Here is a 19,660-nt window from a genome sequence, read left to right on the forward strand (position 1 = left end):
GCTCCCCGTTGTAAGAGGCGTTTATAAATCATAATAGAGCTCAGAGCCGGCGTGTCCGCAGGGAAGCCCTTCTTCCTCCTCTATCTATTACTCAGCAGCTCCTGCTGGGGGCCCTGCAGCGCTTTCACGTCAGAGTCGAGTCATTAGCATTATTTTAGCGCGTAGCATCGGCGAACGCTCAAGGTGAAAAACACTTTGAGCCAAGAAGCCGTTGGGATGAAGTCGCACACGGCGGTTCCCCTCAGCGTGTGATTAGCATAGTTTGAAGAAGACGCCGGCAACGCGCTTCGATACACAGAGTCCTCATTGCCATTCTGCAGGAGCAGGCTAAGCATAAAAGATGCAGGAATGTCGACCAGAGTAAAACCTCTTACGCTTCATCTCAGAGGACGGAGATAAGTAGACTTTAATGATCTCAATCAATGATACATGAATTGGATTTCTCTTCCTTCCCATTCAGATCTAATACTGGAGTCAAAAATCAAACTAGCAGCAGCTCCAGCAACAAGTCAGCAAAATGCAAAATAAAGACAACATAAAGAAGTAATAAACACATTAACCACATTAGACAAAGTAGGGGTGTTAAACATAAGGTCTCTGGGCCAAAACTGGCCCACAGAAGGTTCCAATCTGGCCCACCAAACCATCAACATTTCAAATTTCTTAAGAGTAACAGAGAAACTCAACACTGAGACCTGAGCTGAGACATCATCACTGATGCTGCCATGAAGGACAGCGAACTAGCGTTAGCCTCAAAGCCGCGCCGACAGGCTGAGTTTGAACATACAGCAACAAGAGGAGAAGTTTTCTGGACATTTCACTCTAATTTGTGTGAGAAAATCATAAAAATGTAACATTTTTGGTAGCAACTGCTTGGGTTTGCAAAAATGTCAACCTTTTCATCACGTATGCACCACAACAAAGACAATCTTCAAAGTTTGAATTTAAAGGTTATTATGGAACAATTTTACCAGTCCGGTCCACTCAACAGCCGCTGAACTAAAATATGTTTCAGAACCAAATAATGCAGGAAGCATGTTTTTGGACTGTAAGAAGCTGAAATATGTCAAGAAAACTCATGTGAATACAAAGTAAATTAAATCCAGACAACACGAACACATAACTGTAAAGCTCCAAACAAAGCAGTAATATAATGAAGAACATGGGATTTCTTTCACTTTCACAAAAAAAGGAGGAATCAATTTGCAGTGATATTGAGGTATTCTTCAAAATGAAAATTAAAGAACAGAAACCTCTTGTTGTCACCTTTTACTTCAATTTTTCATTAATTATCTGCGGCGGAGGAGTGCTCAGGTTTCTGCTGCTCTCACCAAGTTCAAATATAAAAGCTGATATATAAAAGCTCATATATAACCATTTACAGCATCAACGGCTACACTCTGCTCCCGAGGGAGCTCTTCAGTCAAAGCAGCCGCGGAACAGGAGTCAGCAATAAAGACTGAACACACACGCGCACGCACACACACACACTTTTATTTACAGCAATGCTCTGACACAGACGAGGATTCACACATACTTTTACACCCGGGAGCTGCCCGACGCGCTGCCTGTTGTCAGCTCCCACAGCCACAGAGGGAGGCTGTAAAATATGTGCTTGGCTCCGGCTCACCTCAATAGAAGGAGCCGGCGTGTGAGTTACTTTTCTTCACTGGGTTTTATGTTCGGAGTCCAGGCAGTGCAGGAATACTGGAGAAATAAAACCCTGTAAGCCAGCTGCAGCGCCACACGGAACCGTCACGTGGTGATAAATTCATGTGCATGAACTGGACGACTAAACATGAATAAAATATTCGGTCTGAACCTGAAACTCAGACGGCGACATTTTAATCGGAATCAGAGATCGCAAAGTGCTTCTCGTCAAGTCAGTGGTTCACAGGCTTTAGAATGAACTGAAATCACAGGAAAACAGTCGTAGAGCTGCAGAGCCGCTGTCTCTTTCGGCACTGGTCATTCAGCTCACTGTTCACATTAGCATGATCTGACGCGGCTATCTTAAAATATACTATTATATATATATTAATATAATATATACACTCTAAACTCCTGTTTACCGGAAGAACTCCTAACACCAATAAAACATCTTCACTACTCTTTTCAAAGAGAAACGGTAAGCATAATCAATAAATATGAACAACACTAGTAAATGGGTAATCTTGTGATGGGTAATCTTGTGCATCCTGTGATTCATACAGGATTTAAACGTCTGTTCAATCACAGATCCAAACCAAAGAAGTTTGAAATACTTATTCCTACTCAAAAGATGTGGATGATGTGAACTGAACAAGTCCAGAAAGCTCTTTAGTTCTCTGCTGGAGCGGTAAAGACGTGTGAATCGATGTTAGCGTTCATCCCTTCCCACAGGATGTGAAGGTGTGATTACTCACAGCAGCAGGGGTGGGAGGAGCCAGGGAGGCAGGGAAAGAGGCAAGAGGGAGAGGAAAATCCACAAATAGTCATCACAGCAGAGACGGACCGAACAGACCAGAACCGTTCCTGTGAATCAGACGCATCGGGCAGCTTCACTTCAAAGCTCCTGTCCGGCTATTTGTGGGGCAGGTGGGCGTAGTTCTGACTGCCAGACCCCGGGCCTCGTGCCCCCCGCTGTGGCAGCTGTGCACATGCTCCAAGTCCCGTTGATTAACTCCGATAAAAGTCAAAAGTCAGAGAACATCTACCCGCCGACTGGGACGACCAGATGTCCCCAGCACATGTCCCACTCCCGGCTTTAAAGGAGGCTTTCTGCTGGTTTCTGCCGAGTAATGATTCAAATCTGAGCTCAGCTTCACCTTCAAATCCAACATAAGTGGAGTCCAATTTCAGATTCACACTTAAAAGAAGCATATTGGAAATAATTTACAAACTGGGATTTCAGACGGATAACAGTGAACGTACCAGAAGCCGTTGTGGATTTTTTGAGGGTTTCGTGCAAAACGGTGAGCAATGACTTTCTGAAATTCAACAGCTGTCTTTCTACCACAGTATATGTTTCCAAAACCTAAGTTTCTCACCAAATGATCAATTGATTCATCAATTGTTCCAAATTGACAGATTGTCCTGGAGGCAAAATTTCCCAAAAGTTCATGGCATTCTGGAAAAGAAGAGGCCAGCTAAAGAAGAAGTCTTGTTCGCTAATTGGATCATCCAGCTCCGACCAGCACAGAAACAGCTTCTTTCTTACGTATTGATGAATAACGCAGCCAGCGTTACCTGACAGAGTCTTTCAAATCTCTGATACCCTTAAATATAATATTGAATAAACCCAGAGCCTTCAGAAGTCATGGAGAATCTCATGGAGATCTGTGTAATCCATCAACAGAAAATGGAAAGAACATGGCACCACAAGACATGGCCGTTCAGCGAAAGGCCAGGCGAAGATCAAAGATCCACCATATTGGTCCCCAACCTGAGGTTCTGAACTTTGTCAGGCCTGTGGCAGAGATCACAGAGCTCTTTGATTTTCAATTATGAAGCTGCCGTCACACCAGGACAGTCTGAAAATTTGGTTCATTTGGCTGAGAAATACAGAAACTGTCCTGCAGTTACAGTAGCTGCTCGTTTGGGGGCGCTCTTCTCTTAAACAAACTCTTGACTGGAATTAAAAAAGCACAAAGAGGAAGAAAATCTGGCTCATCGATTGCCCAGGACTTAAGGCAGAAATCCATTTCGTTCAGCTTCACACACCCCAAAACACACACACACACACACACACACACACACACACACACACACACAAACAATGAAGCCAATCAAAAGTGTTTATAGTCAGCGCTGAATGAAAGCATCCATAGATTTGCATGTATTAGAAGGAGAAACTTATTGAACAAGACAATTTGGAAGACCTGGTAAAACTAGCTTCTGTATGTTGGGGCTGTTTGGGTTCACTGTGATGTTTTGACCAATCAGAGATCAGGATGAAAGTGTGAGAACACGCCGAGCTTCGGTTCTATTCAGCAGAACTGGCTCATTCCGCTCAGAGCTGTGTTTCTGCAGCCTTCAGTATCGACCTCACACCACACAGCACAGGAATTGAGATTTTGATCATGTAATCTGTAACGTGCTTCCCATCACTCGGGGAAGTCACCGATTTGAGGCGTCCTAATAGGCTGCGAGGCAGCCTGGCACCTCTGGAATCAGAGGGGACGTTCACAACACCTCAGATCCATTAGCAAACGTCCGGCCTCATTTTCACGCCTGTCAAAGCTGCCGCTGCATCACTGGAAACAAAAGCGCTGAGACAAATCACCGGGGAGCGCCAACAAAGAGCCTCTGAATTCCTCTCTGGTCTCTGCTGCTCAGCTGTTATTGTAACACACCGCTGCTGCTGTCGGAGGAGCTTTCAGGCTGAATCACAAACCTGCGACAAACAGGAGAACGACTGGAGGAAACATTCACACATCGTGGCCTCACTAAACTGGACTTCGTGGTTTCTTACTCCTGACAGGAAACAGCATCAACCTGGAGTCAGAAACAACACAATCATCACATGTAGTGAAGAGATTCTACTAGTTAACTTGATGAAAAGAAAAAGAAAACATGTTACTTGGCAAACTTCCTGCAATAATAATGGAGACATAGCTGTGTACAGTTAGCATTAGCAGGGCCTGAACTGTCACTCATTAAATTCAGCTGAAGGTCCAAGACTAACAGGAAGAGGCTCTATAATGTGGATGTTAGAAACAGTTGCTTCATAGTAATTTTCATGTACAACAAAAATGAGTAACAAGCTCAAAGAAACACATCTGATGGTCCTTAAACCTGCTGTAAGGGTTTAAAAAAAAAAGATGGTTTTTGTCACAATTTTTATCAGAAACACAAATAACTTGCATATTTTCACATCAGAGAATATCCACAGAAGAAAGTAAATGTCCTCTAACAGAGAGTAAATCATGCTGTGAGTCTGAACTCAGCCACCAGGCAACCGTATGGAGTCTGGCAGACCAGAGTGTGTGTGTGTGTGTGTGTGTGTGTGTGTGGTGCCAGGAGCATGCTGTGTGCTCGTCAGGAGCAGGAAGCAGTGAGGACGACTTCCTCTGTGACACACTTCAGGTAACAGTGAAGCAGATGTGAACCAGATTCTGTTTGTTTTGTTGTGATGGAGCGAATGTTGGCAACTTAAATCAGCGTCAGGTCGACATTCTGCTCAGAGAGGCGAAAACGGAATGAGACGACCATAAAAGGAGTTCATTAAAACACACATAAAGCGGCTGTGAGAGTCACTCAGTGGGGCTGCTTCACGGTAACCTTCAGTTATCAGCCCCATCTCTGCTGAAGTTTAATTACAGCTTCTAAATCTGTTTTATTCACACTTCCTCAAAGCGCGACACAATAAATCCCGTCCGCATTCAGGACTCGTCTCCCCACTCCGAAACGCTGCGTCAAAACTCATAACCCTGCTCTTATTTACAGTCTTTTTATACTCCGGTCGCAGAAAAACCCCTGCTACTGTACGGCAACAATGGGCAGGTCGCCATGGCAACGGAGAGTGAGTCACCACGGCGAATATAAGGCGCTGCACTTTATTAGAAGCTTATAGATGATGGACACACACATGATCTCAGACACACACACACACACACACACACACACACACACACACACACACACACACACCGGAGGACTGGCTGCCTCTCCCACGTCTCCACTGTCCAGAAGCCTGGAGTACTCACAGGTGTGGATCCGGCGGGTTCCGTCCTCGGTGCAGAAAGGACTTCAGATCCTCCTCAAACTGCTCTCTCTGCCTCCCTCATTCAATGTCTTTGTATATTCTTCCCCTCTATCCTCCTCTGACCCGTTCTCTCCATCTTCCCTCCCTCCCTCCCTCCCTCCCTCTCCTGCCACCCACGGGCCAGCGTGCAGCACTTCAGCGACGCCGTAGCGGGGAGAGATACGGAGGTGTGGACGCCACCGATAGTGAAATGGGGTGTGTTTGATGGTGAAGGCGTGTGACAGCAGAGCTCGCTTCTCCGCGCCGGAGCCCGCAGAGAGCCTGGAAATGAAAAGTGAGAGATTTGTGTTTGCGCGAGGCAGATAGGAGGGTGTAAGTCACCTTCTGCCAGTCCTCCGGGGAGACAAACAACACGCGCCTTCAGCCGGTTTTCACCTGGTTAATTGTTACAACTCCCACAAGACGCGGAAATCTGAGACACGGAGTGTCGGGGAGGAGAGGAGGGACAAAACAAACACCTCATAACCAGATACAAGTCCGCTTTCTTACTTTTTTTGAACAGTTCTTTTTACTTTTCAGGTTACATCATAACGGTTTATAGTTTCGAACAACATTAATGTGAGCATGACTTCAGTCAGAAATCACAAACTGCCAATACGTTTTAAATCAGTCGATCCCAGGAAAGTGTAGCGATCAAGCCGAGCACCGCGGCTTTGAAGTCTCTGATTTCAGCACAAATAACGATATAAAGTATAGATGTTTGAATGTGTGTTTCCAGAAAAGCTTCGCTCTTGCTCTCGCCTGTGACGACTGACAGCTCGCCGCCTGTCAGCGGCGGCTTGATGGGCCGTGTGATTGGCTGTCAGCCTCACTGCCAAATCTATAATTAGATTGATTATGAGAGGTGATGGCTAAATATTTATTTCTTTAGCGTCTGGAGCTGGATGAGGAGCTGCCTCCTCCTCCTCCTCCTCCTCACTCTTCATCACCTCCAGCAGACACACAGTGACAGCGAGTGTCAGAGGTCTGAGCCAGAGGTGGAGACGTCACCCCGCGTTGTTAGTTTCACTGCAGAGAGCCGTCAGTCAAGCTGCGCCGAGCAAACGGCAACATGAGCCCGCAGGGAGGAGCCGGCTGAAGATACAGCTGCTCCATCACGGCGCCGCGCTCTTATCTTCCTCTCCTTTCAGCCATCAGACTCAGTGCATCAACCCTCCGACGTTCCGGCAGCGTTGATTGAACAAAATTGAAGGATCAGGTTTGAAATGGAGTGTTTATCCAAGACACAGTTCCCTGCTCTGTACAGACGCTGCACTGAGAGGCCACCTTGTGCAGGCATTTGCAATAAAGTTTGGCACTCGTCTTAAATTCCAGATTTATCATTAATGCTGAGGATTAAAAAGGTTCTCTCAGGTAAAGCTGCATGCTTCCCGAGTCTTTCAGTCAGTCTCTTGGAGCTTTTGGCTGAGTCCCTGCGATTCACCCACGTCATTCACCAACAAAAGCAGGAGTGATGTGCAGACATCGCTTTCACAGCACATTTTCACCACTTCAGCGCTTCACCCACTCACACAGCGGCGACAACAGGAAGCCCAGCCGCCACTCAGCCTCTTCTGAGAGAAAGAAAGATACGGATATCGAACCTTGAGACCGGAGGACGCCCCGCCTCTCCACCTGAGCCACTCAGGCCGCTATAAACAGCGTGCCGCGGCGATGTGACGCCTCGTGGTCGTCACGGCTTCCTGTATGATGCAGGGACACTTTCGACACTTACTAATCATTTGTCAGAACTGTGCTGATTCCTGGACGACTGAGTCTTCACAAACAGCATCGACCATGAGTACGACAGCGAAACAAAACCGTTCTGCATTCATATACCTACTGCTGGTTCCTCTGTTCTCTAAAAGCAGAACTCTAGGAAAAGCTTTCAGCTATCAGGCTTCTGTCACGTGGAACCAGCTCCCGGTTTGAGGCCGACACAGTCTCTACTTTTAATATTTGGCTGAAGACTTTTCTGTTTACTGAATCTTCCAGTGAGAGCTGGCTCAGGCCTCCTGGTCGTTTTCTAGTGAAGCTGCTGCAGGTTTAGATCTGTGCTTCCTGCAGCCGTTATCTTCACGGCAAACAGTTTAGAGTCTCATGTCAATATGTTGATAGGTCTGGAGGTATTTCATTTAGATCAAAGTGTTGTTGTTGTTACATTTAAAAAGTTGTAGATTATTTATCTCCTGTTTCCTGCTGGTTGTTCTAACTCCTCTTTCTACTTCATGGGGTGATCAGTGATGCTAACATATAAAATACACTATGAACGCGCCACACAAGCTGGAGCTCAGATGTGTTCATATCATTCCGGTTTTTTGGAGCTCAATAAGCAAAAATCAATCTCCTTTCCTCAGTGCTGTCCTCACATGTTCGGCTATTTCATTAAGCATCGGCATCCTGTCAGTATCAGCGACACCCGGGACGGTTTCACCTGAAACGTGGACTTGGTTCAGTGATAGATTATATCTGATCAAGTCAGTTTTTTTTTTTTTTTTTTGTTTTTCCCATTTCCTTTAGCCTATATTCCAAAAGCTGCTGCTCCTCATTTCATAATATCTTAATGAAGATTAAAGAAAAATAACACAATTTGAATTTTGGATTCAAGGGAAAAACTGTGACACGAAATACGCACATACAGTTTCCCTCACAAAAACCACGCAGTTATAGATAATAATACATGAGCTGAACGTGAGTGCGTGTGTGTGTGTGTGTGTGTGTGTGTGTGTGTGTGTGTGTGTGTGTGTGTGTCAGCAGCAGCAGAAAATGTCACTTCTCTGTAAAGTTAAAAGAACAGAACAAGGACAGATCTCCGCCCTCTGCCTCCTCCTACCGTTCCATCTTTATTTTTCTCATCTCTCTCTCTCTCACACAGACACACACATGCTCACATGCACACACACGCACACACACAGAACTGTGAAGCAATACATCACTCAGCGTTCATCTCCTTTATATCGCTCCATCATTGTTGAACTGTCACAGTTTGCTCTCCTCACTCCTTCTTGTTAACACATCTATCCTGCCTACACACACACACACACACACACACACACACACACACACACACACACACACACACACACACACTTTTATCTACTTTGACATCAACATCAGAGATAACAGAGAAGAGAAAATCAGATAAAATAAATCGTTTCTTACATTTCTTCTTCTCCTCGTCCTCTGACTGCATCTTTATCGTCCTCTACACGTCTTCAACACGTCTTTAACACGTCACAGAAACTCAGCCTTCATTTGCTTGATGGAATAAACAAACACACTGAGAACTGAAAGCTGCTTTATGGTTAGCTGGCAGACCTGCGCGCCACTGGGCTTTCTCATGTGGAATTCTGTAAAAGTGCCTTAACATGACGGCGTTGCTTTTGGCTCCATATACATGTCATTTTCCAGCAGGTTGATCAGTTTGAAGACCTCTGAAAGAAAGGCTTGAAATCAATCAACCAATCAATCAGGAAATCAGTCCATCAGTAAATAAATAACTGAGTGAATCAATCAATCCGTCAAGGAGTAAATAAATAATAAATAAGAGAATACATAACCATCGAAACAAGTGCAGAAATTTATAAATCTGAACTCAGGCGCTGGGTGTTTTCCAAGTTTCTGCCCTTTTCTGTCGGTTCACCACAGCGCAGCTGTACGCTTCACTTCATGTCCAACAGTCGATCTTTCCATTTCCCAAGGTTAGAATTTCCATCCTGACTTCTTTCTCTGCTTCTTATTCTGTTTTTGTTTTTGTCTGCAAACTTTCCCTCTCTCTGTCTCTTTGCCCTCGCCGTCATTTCTCTCATATTCTAATTTATTCAAAATGTTACACTGTCTTCGGGTTTGACACACGCACACTTACACACATACAACCAAACACACACGCACACACAGTCACACTTCCAGCAGTGTGTGAACAGCCAGCAGCGTCCAGTGTGTGAGCTTCACTGCAGACAGCTTGTGAGAACAAAGAACATAACGTAAAGTCATTAATGTATTAATGTATGTGCAGAGTGTGAAATGTGTAGGTTTATGTGTGTGTGTGAGAGAATGTGTGTATAAATGCATGTTCTTGTGAGTGTGTGCATTTGCATCCCTGCATGTAAGTTTTTCAATATGAGTCCAAGTATGTTTGTGTGCATGTGAGGAGGCGTCCATATGTCTATGTTGCTATGTATGAGCGTGCACATGTGTGTGTATCTGTGCACGTGACGACATGTGAGAGCTGATCCTGAGGAGGCCTCTGGGTTTCAGACCGTCCTTCAGTCACCAGCCGGTCGCCCTCACGCTGATCAGTTCGATGCCTTTTCATTTGTGTTCAAACTGCTCTGCAGCCACGAACTGCAGTCGATCCCGACAGTCCTCTCCACTGCCCCCCCTCCGCCCGGCCTGTGCCACAGACAAACAGCTGCTCATGTGAACTCGCTCTGTCGGGATGGAAATAGAAAATCTGTCTCACAAAAAAACCCCACAGAGACAAATCGGTCTTTCACTGGTGCGAAGACAAAAGTCTGTTAACGTGTGAAGAGTGAGGGAGAGCGACGGGAAGCAGCGTCAGAGGAGGAGACGGGCCGCAGACTCACATCTGAAGCTCAGTCCGTCTCCTCCTGCAGATGGGTTTCCGAGCAGATCGCATACGGTGACAGTGAGGAGCGCCGAAAAGGCGAGGAGACAGATGGCACGCGGCGGAGAAGAGAAAGGGCCGGACGGAGTCTGGAGAACGTCCGGCGAGGTGTGAGCGACGGGTCAGAGCTGCAGCTGCAGGTAAAACAGGCCGCGGCACGGAAAAGACCTCAGCGCTGCTCTTTACGCAGCTTCCACTGCACTCACAGGAACGCCACAGCGATACAGCAACTCAGAATGATGCATTATATATGAGCAGGTTCCTTCAAAGGCCACATTCTGGAGACAAACACACTCATCCTGCAGGTTTACACTCCTACAGTTTATTCCTAAGGTGTGTGCAAGTGCATGTAGAAGAATGTACATGTGCACATTTATCTATGTTTGTGTGGGTGGGTATCTATATGTTTGAGTGCATGTGTGTGTGTTTGTGCATGCATTTATGTAAATATGTGTTATAGAAGCCAGTCTTGCACAAGTGACTGGAAATTGTGAATTTATTACAGTAAAGAAACTTTCTCAAGACAGTTGAGTTGCGGTACTAGTTACAGTAAATGAGAGCTGAGAGGAAGATGCTCTATAACCTGGATGTCAGCTGAAGTTCAGAGCACAAGAAGTTCAAAACCTCAAACAAGTCCAGCAAACTCTCCAACAACAGCATAACTACAACGGACCGGAGCTGCAGCTGAACTTTTCCACTGCACGATGAAGCTTCAGCAACACTAAACTTTCCTGAGTTTTTTTTTTTTTGGATTACCTGTAATTGCAAAAACGTGGAAATGAGACCGAAGAGAAGAGAACCAGAGAGTGAGTGAGAAAAGCAGGACGTTTACAGCTTGAAACAACAATACAGAGACAAACAAAAAGAGAGAGGAAGACCCAGACTGCAGCCCATCTTGGGCTCTTTATCATCCCGTCTCTGCAGATGAATGGAAGGAGTCCATATTGGAATCATTCTGGGGGAATCTTTCAGTGTGAATGGCTCTTTTTATAAAACTTTGCACTCAAGCAGAGGAATGAATGTCGGCAGCTTCATTACAGACACAAAGTCCGTTCCTTCAAGTTTCAGACATTTAGTAGAAGCGATGTGTAAATCGGGCCTTTAGAGAGAGGCTCGAGCCCGAAGCCCTGAAGTTTCTCCTACAGACTCAAACACTGATTCAGATGTTACGCCCCGGCTCCCTGCCTGACTCGTCTACCTCTCCTCACACGACCACAGAACGTCTGGAGGCTGCTCTGTGTGTCGGCGTGTCGGCGGTCTCACCACGTAGAGCTGTTTCCACAGCAAGGCCCATTCCTGCAGCGTCGACGTGACCTCGGTCACGATGGGGTCCTCCAGCGGCGCCACCGTCTCATGAGGCCTGCAAGCAAACACAGCGGGACAGGAATGCACTGAGTGCCAATCAGAGGGACGCGTCCGCCGCACCGACGCCGCAAACAACATCGGCTGACAGGCGAGCGACCCAGTGAACAGTTGACCTCATCTGTCAGAGCAGGAATTCTCTGCTTTGTGTGGCGTTTCGTACAGTTGAGCTCCGACAATGGTGGGTTTGAGAGAATGATGCCGGAAAGATGGAAACAGTCACAGTCCGCTGAAGCAGAGGAGGGAACAAACCGTAAACACACACACACACACACACACACACACACACACACACACACACACACACACAAAGAGAAAACCGTATTACATCAATATTTGATGGGATCATGTTTTCCATTTGAAGCACTGATTGTTCTCCACGAGACGAGACGTTTTTTAAAGGTTGGCTCAAAACTGCAGCAAGTCATTTCAGAATCTGTCTGATAACTTTGATTTAAATCAGCTCTCTGCTTTTGTTTTAATACCCAAAACATGTTTCAATCTCTGTATTGAAATGTTAACATCACTGCAGCGCTGAGGGAGACTTTCTAATGAACCGCAACAATAACTGTTCCATAAGATTTAGAATTCATTCATTGTACAAGTTATGTTAAAAGTAGCACTATAGTATGTACGATATGCTCAATAAACACGGTCTACTCTATGGTTCTGTCAATAATAGCATTTTATAGTATTTGGTACTGTCTAAAAATACTATATTTAAATCAAATATACCTGTTTAATGTATAAACAGTGATGTTTAGTATATAGATATCAATGAATAACATAAAAATGTCATTGTTTACTGTGTAAATAACTGTATATAGTAGTGTTATGCAAATGTACAGTACAGTCATGCAGTTAATCTGACAGATGAAGAGGGGGGGGTGTGGGTCTGTGTTCAAACACCAAGGCTGAGATGAATAAATGAAAGAGAAAGGTGTCAAAAGGAGGAATTGAGGGAGGAGGAGAAAAAGGAGGAAGAGATGAGACTGAGCGATAAGTAGAACAGAGGAGAAGAGGAGGAGACGCGTCTGAGAAACAAGTGTAACTAATGTGGGTGAAATCAGCAGGCGGCCGCCAGCGCCGACTCAGCAGGGAGATCAGCTCAACCAGCACACCGGCTTTTATGAATTAATCAGCTGTGAAGCAGGCGAGGAGGACGGGAGGAAGAGTCAAGACCAGGAGAAGAGGAGGCAGGTGGAACGAGACGAAACAGACCCGACTCAGACACAGACTCAACAATCACTCGTTACACAACCATGAATAAATGAAGCAGAAAGTAAATGAAACAGTGAGGTACAACGATTGTTCACCTGAAAAGATGGAAAAATTAATTCTCGACAAGTAAAACAGCTTTTCTGCTCAGACGAACATTGTATTCAAAACTGGGTACACTGTGTGAAATGTTGAAAAAAGTTTATATTCCTCCTCAAGTTCTCTGGAAATAGTGACATTTGACCTGGTGAGTCCTCAAACAGCTGAGAGACAATTAAAGGAGCTCTTGTTTGTTTTAATATCTATGTTAATATTCATGTGAACGTTCATGGTCGTGTTCATATCATACTCAAACGCCAGGACACATTTTCAAAATTTCTTGTAAGGCACCCATCAGGCAGCAGATTAAAACAATAAAGGGCCAAGAACAGAACCCTGAGGAACACCACAAGCTAGAACTTCTTAAGAGGAAGCACATTTACCAGCAGTGACACTGAGAGTTCTGCTGTCTAAATCAGGAGGCTCCAACCATTTAGTCTCGGGCCGCAGGAGAGGGTAAAAAGTTTTCATTTTAAAAGTGTACATTTAATTTTTCATTTGTTTGCAATGAGTTTTATTTTGAAAAACACCTCACTTCTGTCAGCACTTCTTTCCTTCCCTAAACTCTGTCAGCTTTTTTTTTTCATACATAAGCCCTTGTTACAGCCTTTTTATATGTCCAGCTCATCTGCAGAAAAATTGTGCTGTTTAAAAACGGTCTGTGGTGTAAGAAAGTTTGTTTTGAACCAGTTTAATTCTGTTCCAGATGTTCTGACCTCAAAGAAGAACATTTATCTGCTCATCTCGGTAAATCATTTGCGGCCTTCAGAAGAGCCTTTTATTCTGAATGTAGCTGATAAAAACCAGACTAAAAGAAAATAATCGGATGCAAAGCTGTATAGAGACAACTTCTTACAATACTTTTGAAATAAAAGACAGTTTGCAGTAACTTAAAAGCCTTGACTAGGACTTTTTAGATTTATAAATATGGACATAATGTTGTATCAGACTGTGCCAGTAGACAAGTTGCATGTTTGTGTTACACCATTTTTTTTAACCCTCTCCCATGGCGTCACAGCTGAGCACCGTCAGCCTCTGATGGTGGCACCAACCTCGGGTTCGAACCCGGGACAGACATCAGTTCACTGCACTGATCCTCACTGGAACTTATGGCCAACATGTAAACAAACACACTCTTCGTTTCACACTTCTCTCACACCGCAGGAGGACATGAAAGTGAGAAGTTAATCTGTGATCTGGAGCTCCGGAACTTCTGCACACGATTAAAAAGGTGTCTCGACATATCATGGTGGTCGTTTACCGACCGACTTTTTACAGTCCTGTTCCTTATTGTGACAAACAACCAGCAAGACCTCTGGATTAAAGAGGTTTTTTTGTAAACGCACATCAAGCGTGCACCTGTTTGCACGCCGACCACCGACTCCTGTCAGGATCAGCGCCGTGAAATGAGCGTGACCTGGGATTGACCTCCAGGCTGAGTTCACCATATGGAGTTTGATGGTTTTCAGCTCAGACGATGGAAACTTGTGACTCTTGTAGATGCAGCACAACTGATGAGAGGATTTAACTATGATTCTGACCTTATGACTGAATATCTCATTAAGGATCAAGCTTTAGATTAGTGCTGAAAGCAGCGGGTTAGGTACGGTGGTGTGTTGATGTGTTCAGTTTGGATCAAGAGACCTCAGATTTGACCGTATTAATCCGGACGAGATTATTCCAAACGGTGGGTTTGAATGTCTTTCAGGCACTGAGAGGTTAGGTCAGCGTTACCAGAGGAAAAAGGAGAAGATTAAAAGAGAAATTCAGGTGAATATCGTCAGTGGAGAAAAGCAGAAGTAAGAAATGAACCTTCAGGTTCAACACAAGTTCATCTTTCTGCTGCAGTCACTTTGAAGGTCAGACTTCAGAGATACCCGGTGAACCTTAAGCACATGTTTCTTGAAGGCTTTTCTAAAGCCTGTCAAGATGAACCATCCTCACAGAATTTAACCAAATCACAAAATTCCAACCATCAACAAAAAGAATCCAGTCAAACATCTGAAAGTCAGACTAGTGATAGAAAGACTCTACAGTGCCCCCTGGTGCCCACCAGTGGCATGACTTAACCGTCTCCATAGCGTCTCTTTAATTTCAGATGGTTGGATGTGTGCTGTTTGGTACATTTTTCCTTTCGTCTTCAGTTTGCGAGTGTTTACAGGGTTTCTTTTGCCTCTCCTTGTGCGATCCTGAAGTGTGGAGTCTTCTTAAACAGACGTCAGCTCGGAGAGCGTATTCTTTCTGCCGACGCTGAATAGATGCTCACAGCAGCTTCCCGGCAGTCTGGAGCCGACTCCACCACATCCACTCATTAAAATCCATCTGCATTCTGCCGTTTTTAAAGTACATGTCAATCCCACACTGTGATGGGTTAAACAGGTGAAAAGTGAGAGATCGGCGGCGCGTACGGACCTTCTTCATGTAGATTAGCATTTGAAATGTGCCACACAGCATGTTCTCACCAATTAGAGCTCAGCGCTGTGCAGAAGTTCCTCTGCTGCTTTGCTGAGTTAAACCGAGCAAAAAGCTCCTGCCTGCTCGGCGTTACGGCTCCGCTGCCGCTGCTTTACAGTAATTGGCTGGATTTCCGAATAAGAGAAGTCACTTTATGTTTTTTGGAGTTTTGTTTTTTACATTTCTGAAACTTTGGTGGGTAAGGAGAGATGCAGATCCAAAAGTGAGAACATGTGATTCCTGCTGAGAGTTCACTCAAAAGTTTTAGACACAATGGCTGTTTCCTCGCTGACTGGCTGAAGTTTACAGCGAAGAGCAAACAGATTATTACAAAGTTTTAACTTTATACAGACCTGTAGGAGTGAGCTGACATTAACAGAAAGTCTGAGTTATTCTCTCAAGTACCTCCCAGTATTGAGAATATTGCTTTAGAAAGTACATTTAGCCGTAATAATAAACAAGATTATATCGCTTGTTGGAGATGTGTAAGTAATCAATAAAATTATTGACTCAGTAACTCAACCTTAATAAAGTGTCACTGAGTTCGTCTCTCTCACACACACACACACACACACACACTGAACTCTCTTGTGTTTTTTGGCCCCGGGCCTGATAGAAACAGTAAAGGATTCACTAATTCCAATTAATTTACTCTCCCTGCCTTTAATTAAAAAAACTCTTATGCAAATCAGGACACGGTCTGTTACTCCCAATAATCTGAAGTTTTTTTTCCCCCACATATACGGAATAATAATAATAAAAAAAGCAATCTTTCTTTTCCAATCATTATGCAAATGTATTAAAATATGTGCTCTTGAACTTGGAAGGGAATCAGAAAAGAGGAGGTTCATCCCTTATTTAGACAGATCCCAACAGAAAACTGGGATCTCATCAAATTAGCCTCTAAATGGCTTCAGCTGCGGCAGAGAAAAACGCCTCGTGGCTCTGTGGGGACTGGAGTAAAGTCAACTGCAGCATCATTCAGGAAGGAGCCGGCCATGTTCGCATTGTGCTTCACGAACACTTGGCTGACTCAAACATCAGAGTGCAGTCCACATTCTCCACAAACTTCAGTTACAGCATGGTGAGGACGAGCACAGTGGAGCAGCCAGATCCTCTGAGCTCCACGCTGTGTGTGACAGCAATCAAAAAGACAACCACAAAATTTCAATAATCATTTTGTAAAAAAGAATCTGGACTGCATCACATCAGGAATCCTGAGGAACAACTTCTGCCGCCTTCAGGAAGACCAGAAATATCAGTTTGTCTCTGTTTTTGGATCCAGTGTGAAGTTCAGAGAAAATTCATCTTCAAATACTTTTAAAAAGTTCACTTTGAGTCTTCCATCCAAATCAAAGGCATAAACTGAATGTATGAGCAGTTTAATCCTGTGAAGGACACCGAGATCAGTTAGTCTGAAACAGAGGAAAACAAAAACAGACGTGTTTCGGGGGTTCAGGAACCCCGCAGCATGAAATTGATTTGGACTCCTTCAGTCTGTGAGGCCAGAAGTGAGCGATAATACAATAAAGGGATCAAGCTGAAGGCTTCATTTATCTCTGCTGTGTGTGTGTGTGTGTGTGTGTGTGTGTGTGTGTGTGTGTGTGTGTGTGTGTGTGTGTGTGTGTGTGTGTGTGTGTGTGTGTGTGTGTGTGTGTGTGTGTGTGTGTGTGTGTGTGTGTGTGTGTGTCTGTGTGTGTGTGTGTGTGTAGCTGCTTTAAGCTTCACACAGACTTCCTATCAGTGTTACTCATGTGTTTCTGTTCGTGTCTTCTTTGACTTAACAGCTCATATTTCCCCTCATATCCAAACACAGTTTAACAAATGCTGTGTGTTTCATGTGCTTTATAACTTCATCAAAGCACATTCTGACACAAAGACGTCCAGTGGAAAGAGTGAGCAGCAGGTCTAACGTACAGGGACCCCCTAGAGGTCACATGGTGTATTACACCAGCTGGACGTCTTAAAAAATGAAAATATTTTCATGTTTATCAATATATGTAATGAAAAAGGATATCAGTTATGACAAAAAGTATTTTAAAATAAACTGCAAACAGCAGACATCTTTACGTTTGTCTGGAGAGGAACGTGACAGATAAATGTTTTATTTTACATTTTAAAAAAAACAAACATTTTTCTAACTATTATCATATTTAGGCCTCATTTACAGGGCAGTGTTTCAGGTGAATGTCTCTGTGCACCGTTGTCGTGTAAACAGACCCCTGAAACACAATGAAAGTTTTCCTTTTTCACTTTTAAACATTGTCGTGTAAACGGGAGTCAAGGCGAGGACGCCAACGCCAGCAGGGTCTGTCTAGAGCCAAAAAAATGATTTTCATTTTAAAAAATGAGAGCGGAGCAAACAGACTCAGCATGAAAACATTACAATAAACTAATGTTGGGATAATTGCCAACAGAGTGAGGAAATGTCAGGGTGCTGCCTGCTTTTTATCAACATTTGCTGCGACGCACCGTAATTGCTTTGGGCCATCGATAAACAGAAGTGAAGTATGATGGCGGAGTTAATGAAGACACAAAAGAACAAGATGGAGCCGGCGGTTCCTGACAAAACTATGTGCACGGTGGCGTCTTCTGGGGTTTAGGAACTTACCCTCGGTTGGTGACGATGGCTTTCTTCAAGTGAATGTAGCTGGCGGGAAAAACTCCCTGGAGAGGCAGAAAGGAAAGAGAAAACAGCAGAGACAGATAATTAAAAAGCAGGATCAAACCATCTCTCCTGCACTGATACTAATGAGGGCGCAGCGAGTGGAGCACACACACACACACACACACACACACACACACACACACACACACACACACACACACACACACACACACCAGTGTGGAAAGGAGAGCGGCAGGATGGACGGAGCCTTCACCGATCAGCAGCCACAACGTTATGACCACCTGCCTCAGACTGAGAAGGTTCTGATGAGGTTCTAACAACATCAACCTAAAGCCAGATTCACACCTCTCACTGTGAGGAGGCGGGCTAACCACTGCACCACCGTACGGCCTCAAGTATGTGGAAGTATGAATAAATGCTTGAAAACCTAAAAGAAGATTCTCACAATAATTCAAGTACTCAATACTTCTCACAGTAATGTGAGTCGTCACTGTAGATTCTACAAAACTACAAATAAAATAAGAGTGAAAAAGTAAAAAGTACTCATTCCAAATTTTCCTGCACTAGTTACTTCCCAGCTGCTGGATGTTTCATCAGATTGCAATTGCAGGTAGAAAAAGCTGTCTGATAATCAATGGTTTGATTATTCAGTCGCGTTGTGGATGTAACTAAGCAGCTATTGGGCGCAGTGTGAGTATTTGTAAAGGTAACTGGTCCTCTGCAGAGTGTATCCTTCCTGCTGGACTCACACTGTGACTCTGAGGCCGCCTTCATTTTTTCCAGTGTATCTAATGAGCGACACTTCTCGCAGCGTGCTGGTCTCGCTGAATGGAGGCTCCGGCTGGAGGCTCTCAGACTTTATCTTTACCGGCTGTGAACACGGCTCACAGTATTTCTCCTCAGAAGTGGATGTAATTGGGTACTTTGAGTCATGAAATCTTTGTAACTCTGGCAACTGCAGAGAAACTTTTATGCAAATTGTGACTGCAGGAAAAAAAGCTGTTGAATTTACAAAGTGTGGCTGGTCTGCAGAGGGACATTTTCACACTGTGGGGATTTCATTCATATTCCAACACATATTTCAGTGAGGAGGAGGAGGAGGAGGAGGAAGAGGAGGAGGAGACGGAAGAGGAGGAGAGTGATGGCAGACGACGGGTGCATCCCGGTTCATTTATTCAAACTTCCTATAGACTAATGTACCTGCATGAGTATCTCCTGAATGCGTTTACATGCCCAGCTCAGAATAACATCAGCCAGTTTAGACCATCTTTAGACCAGCAGAGACCAGCATGAACCAGCAGAGGACACCACAAGACCAGCGTTAGATCTGAATCAGACTATTACGGAATAGATCACCATAAATCAGCATAGACCATTACAGACCACGATAGATCAATACAGATCATCATAGACCACTATTGATGAAAATGGACTACTGCAGACCATCAAAGATCAATACAGATCCTTACAGACGACTATAGATCAGAATAGACCAGCATCAGACCACATATCACTACAGAACACCATAAATCCATGTAAACCATTA

General features: G+C 44.4%; 1 protein-coding gene across 2 annotated transcripts in view; it reads right to left on the bottom strand.

Annotated features, from left to right (window-relative positions):
- Positions 1 to 19,660, bottom strand: part of LOC115388346 (dedicator of cytokinesis protein 3-like) — a 111,650-nt gene that overhangs the window by 41,839 nt on the left and 50,151 nt on the right. For both annotated transcript variants that reach the window (XM_030091440.1, XM_030091441.1), the window contains exons 4-5: positions 18,097 to 18,152; positions 11,616 to 11,712 (exon numbers count right to left, since the gene is read on the bottom strand). In XM_030091440.1, coding sequence (XP_029947300.1) covers positions 11,616 to 11,712; positions 18,097 to 18,152 — 153 coding nt within the window. The remainder of the gene's footprint in view (positions 1 to 11,615; positions 11,713 to 18,096; positions 18,153 to 19,660) is intronic.

Source organism: Salarias fasciatus, chromosome 5 (genome assembly GCF_902148845.1).
Source record: "Salarias fasciatus chromosome 5, fSalaFa1.1, whole genome shotgun sequence".
Classification (NCBI taxonomy): domain Eukaryota; kingdom Metazoa; phylum Chordata; class Actinopteri; order Blenniiformes; family Blenniidae; genus Salarias; species Salarias fasciatus.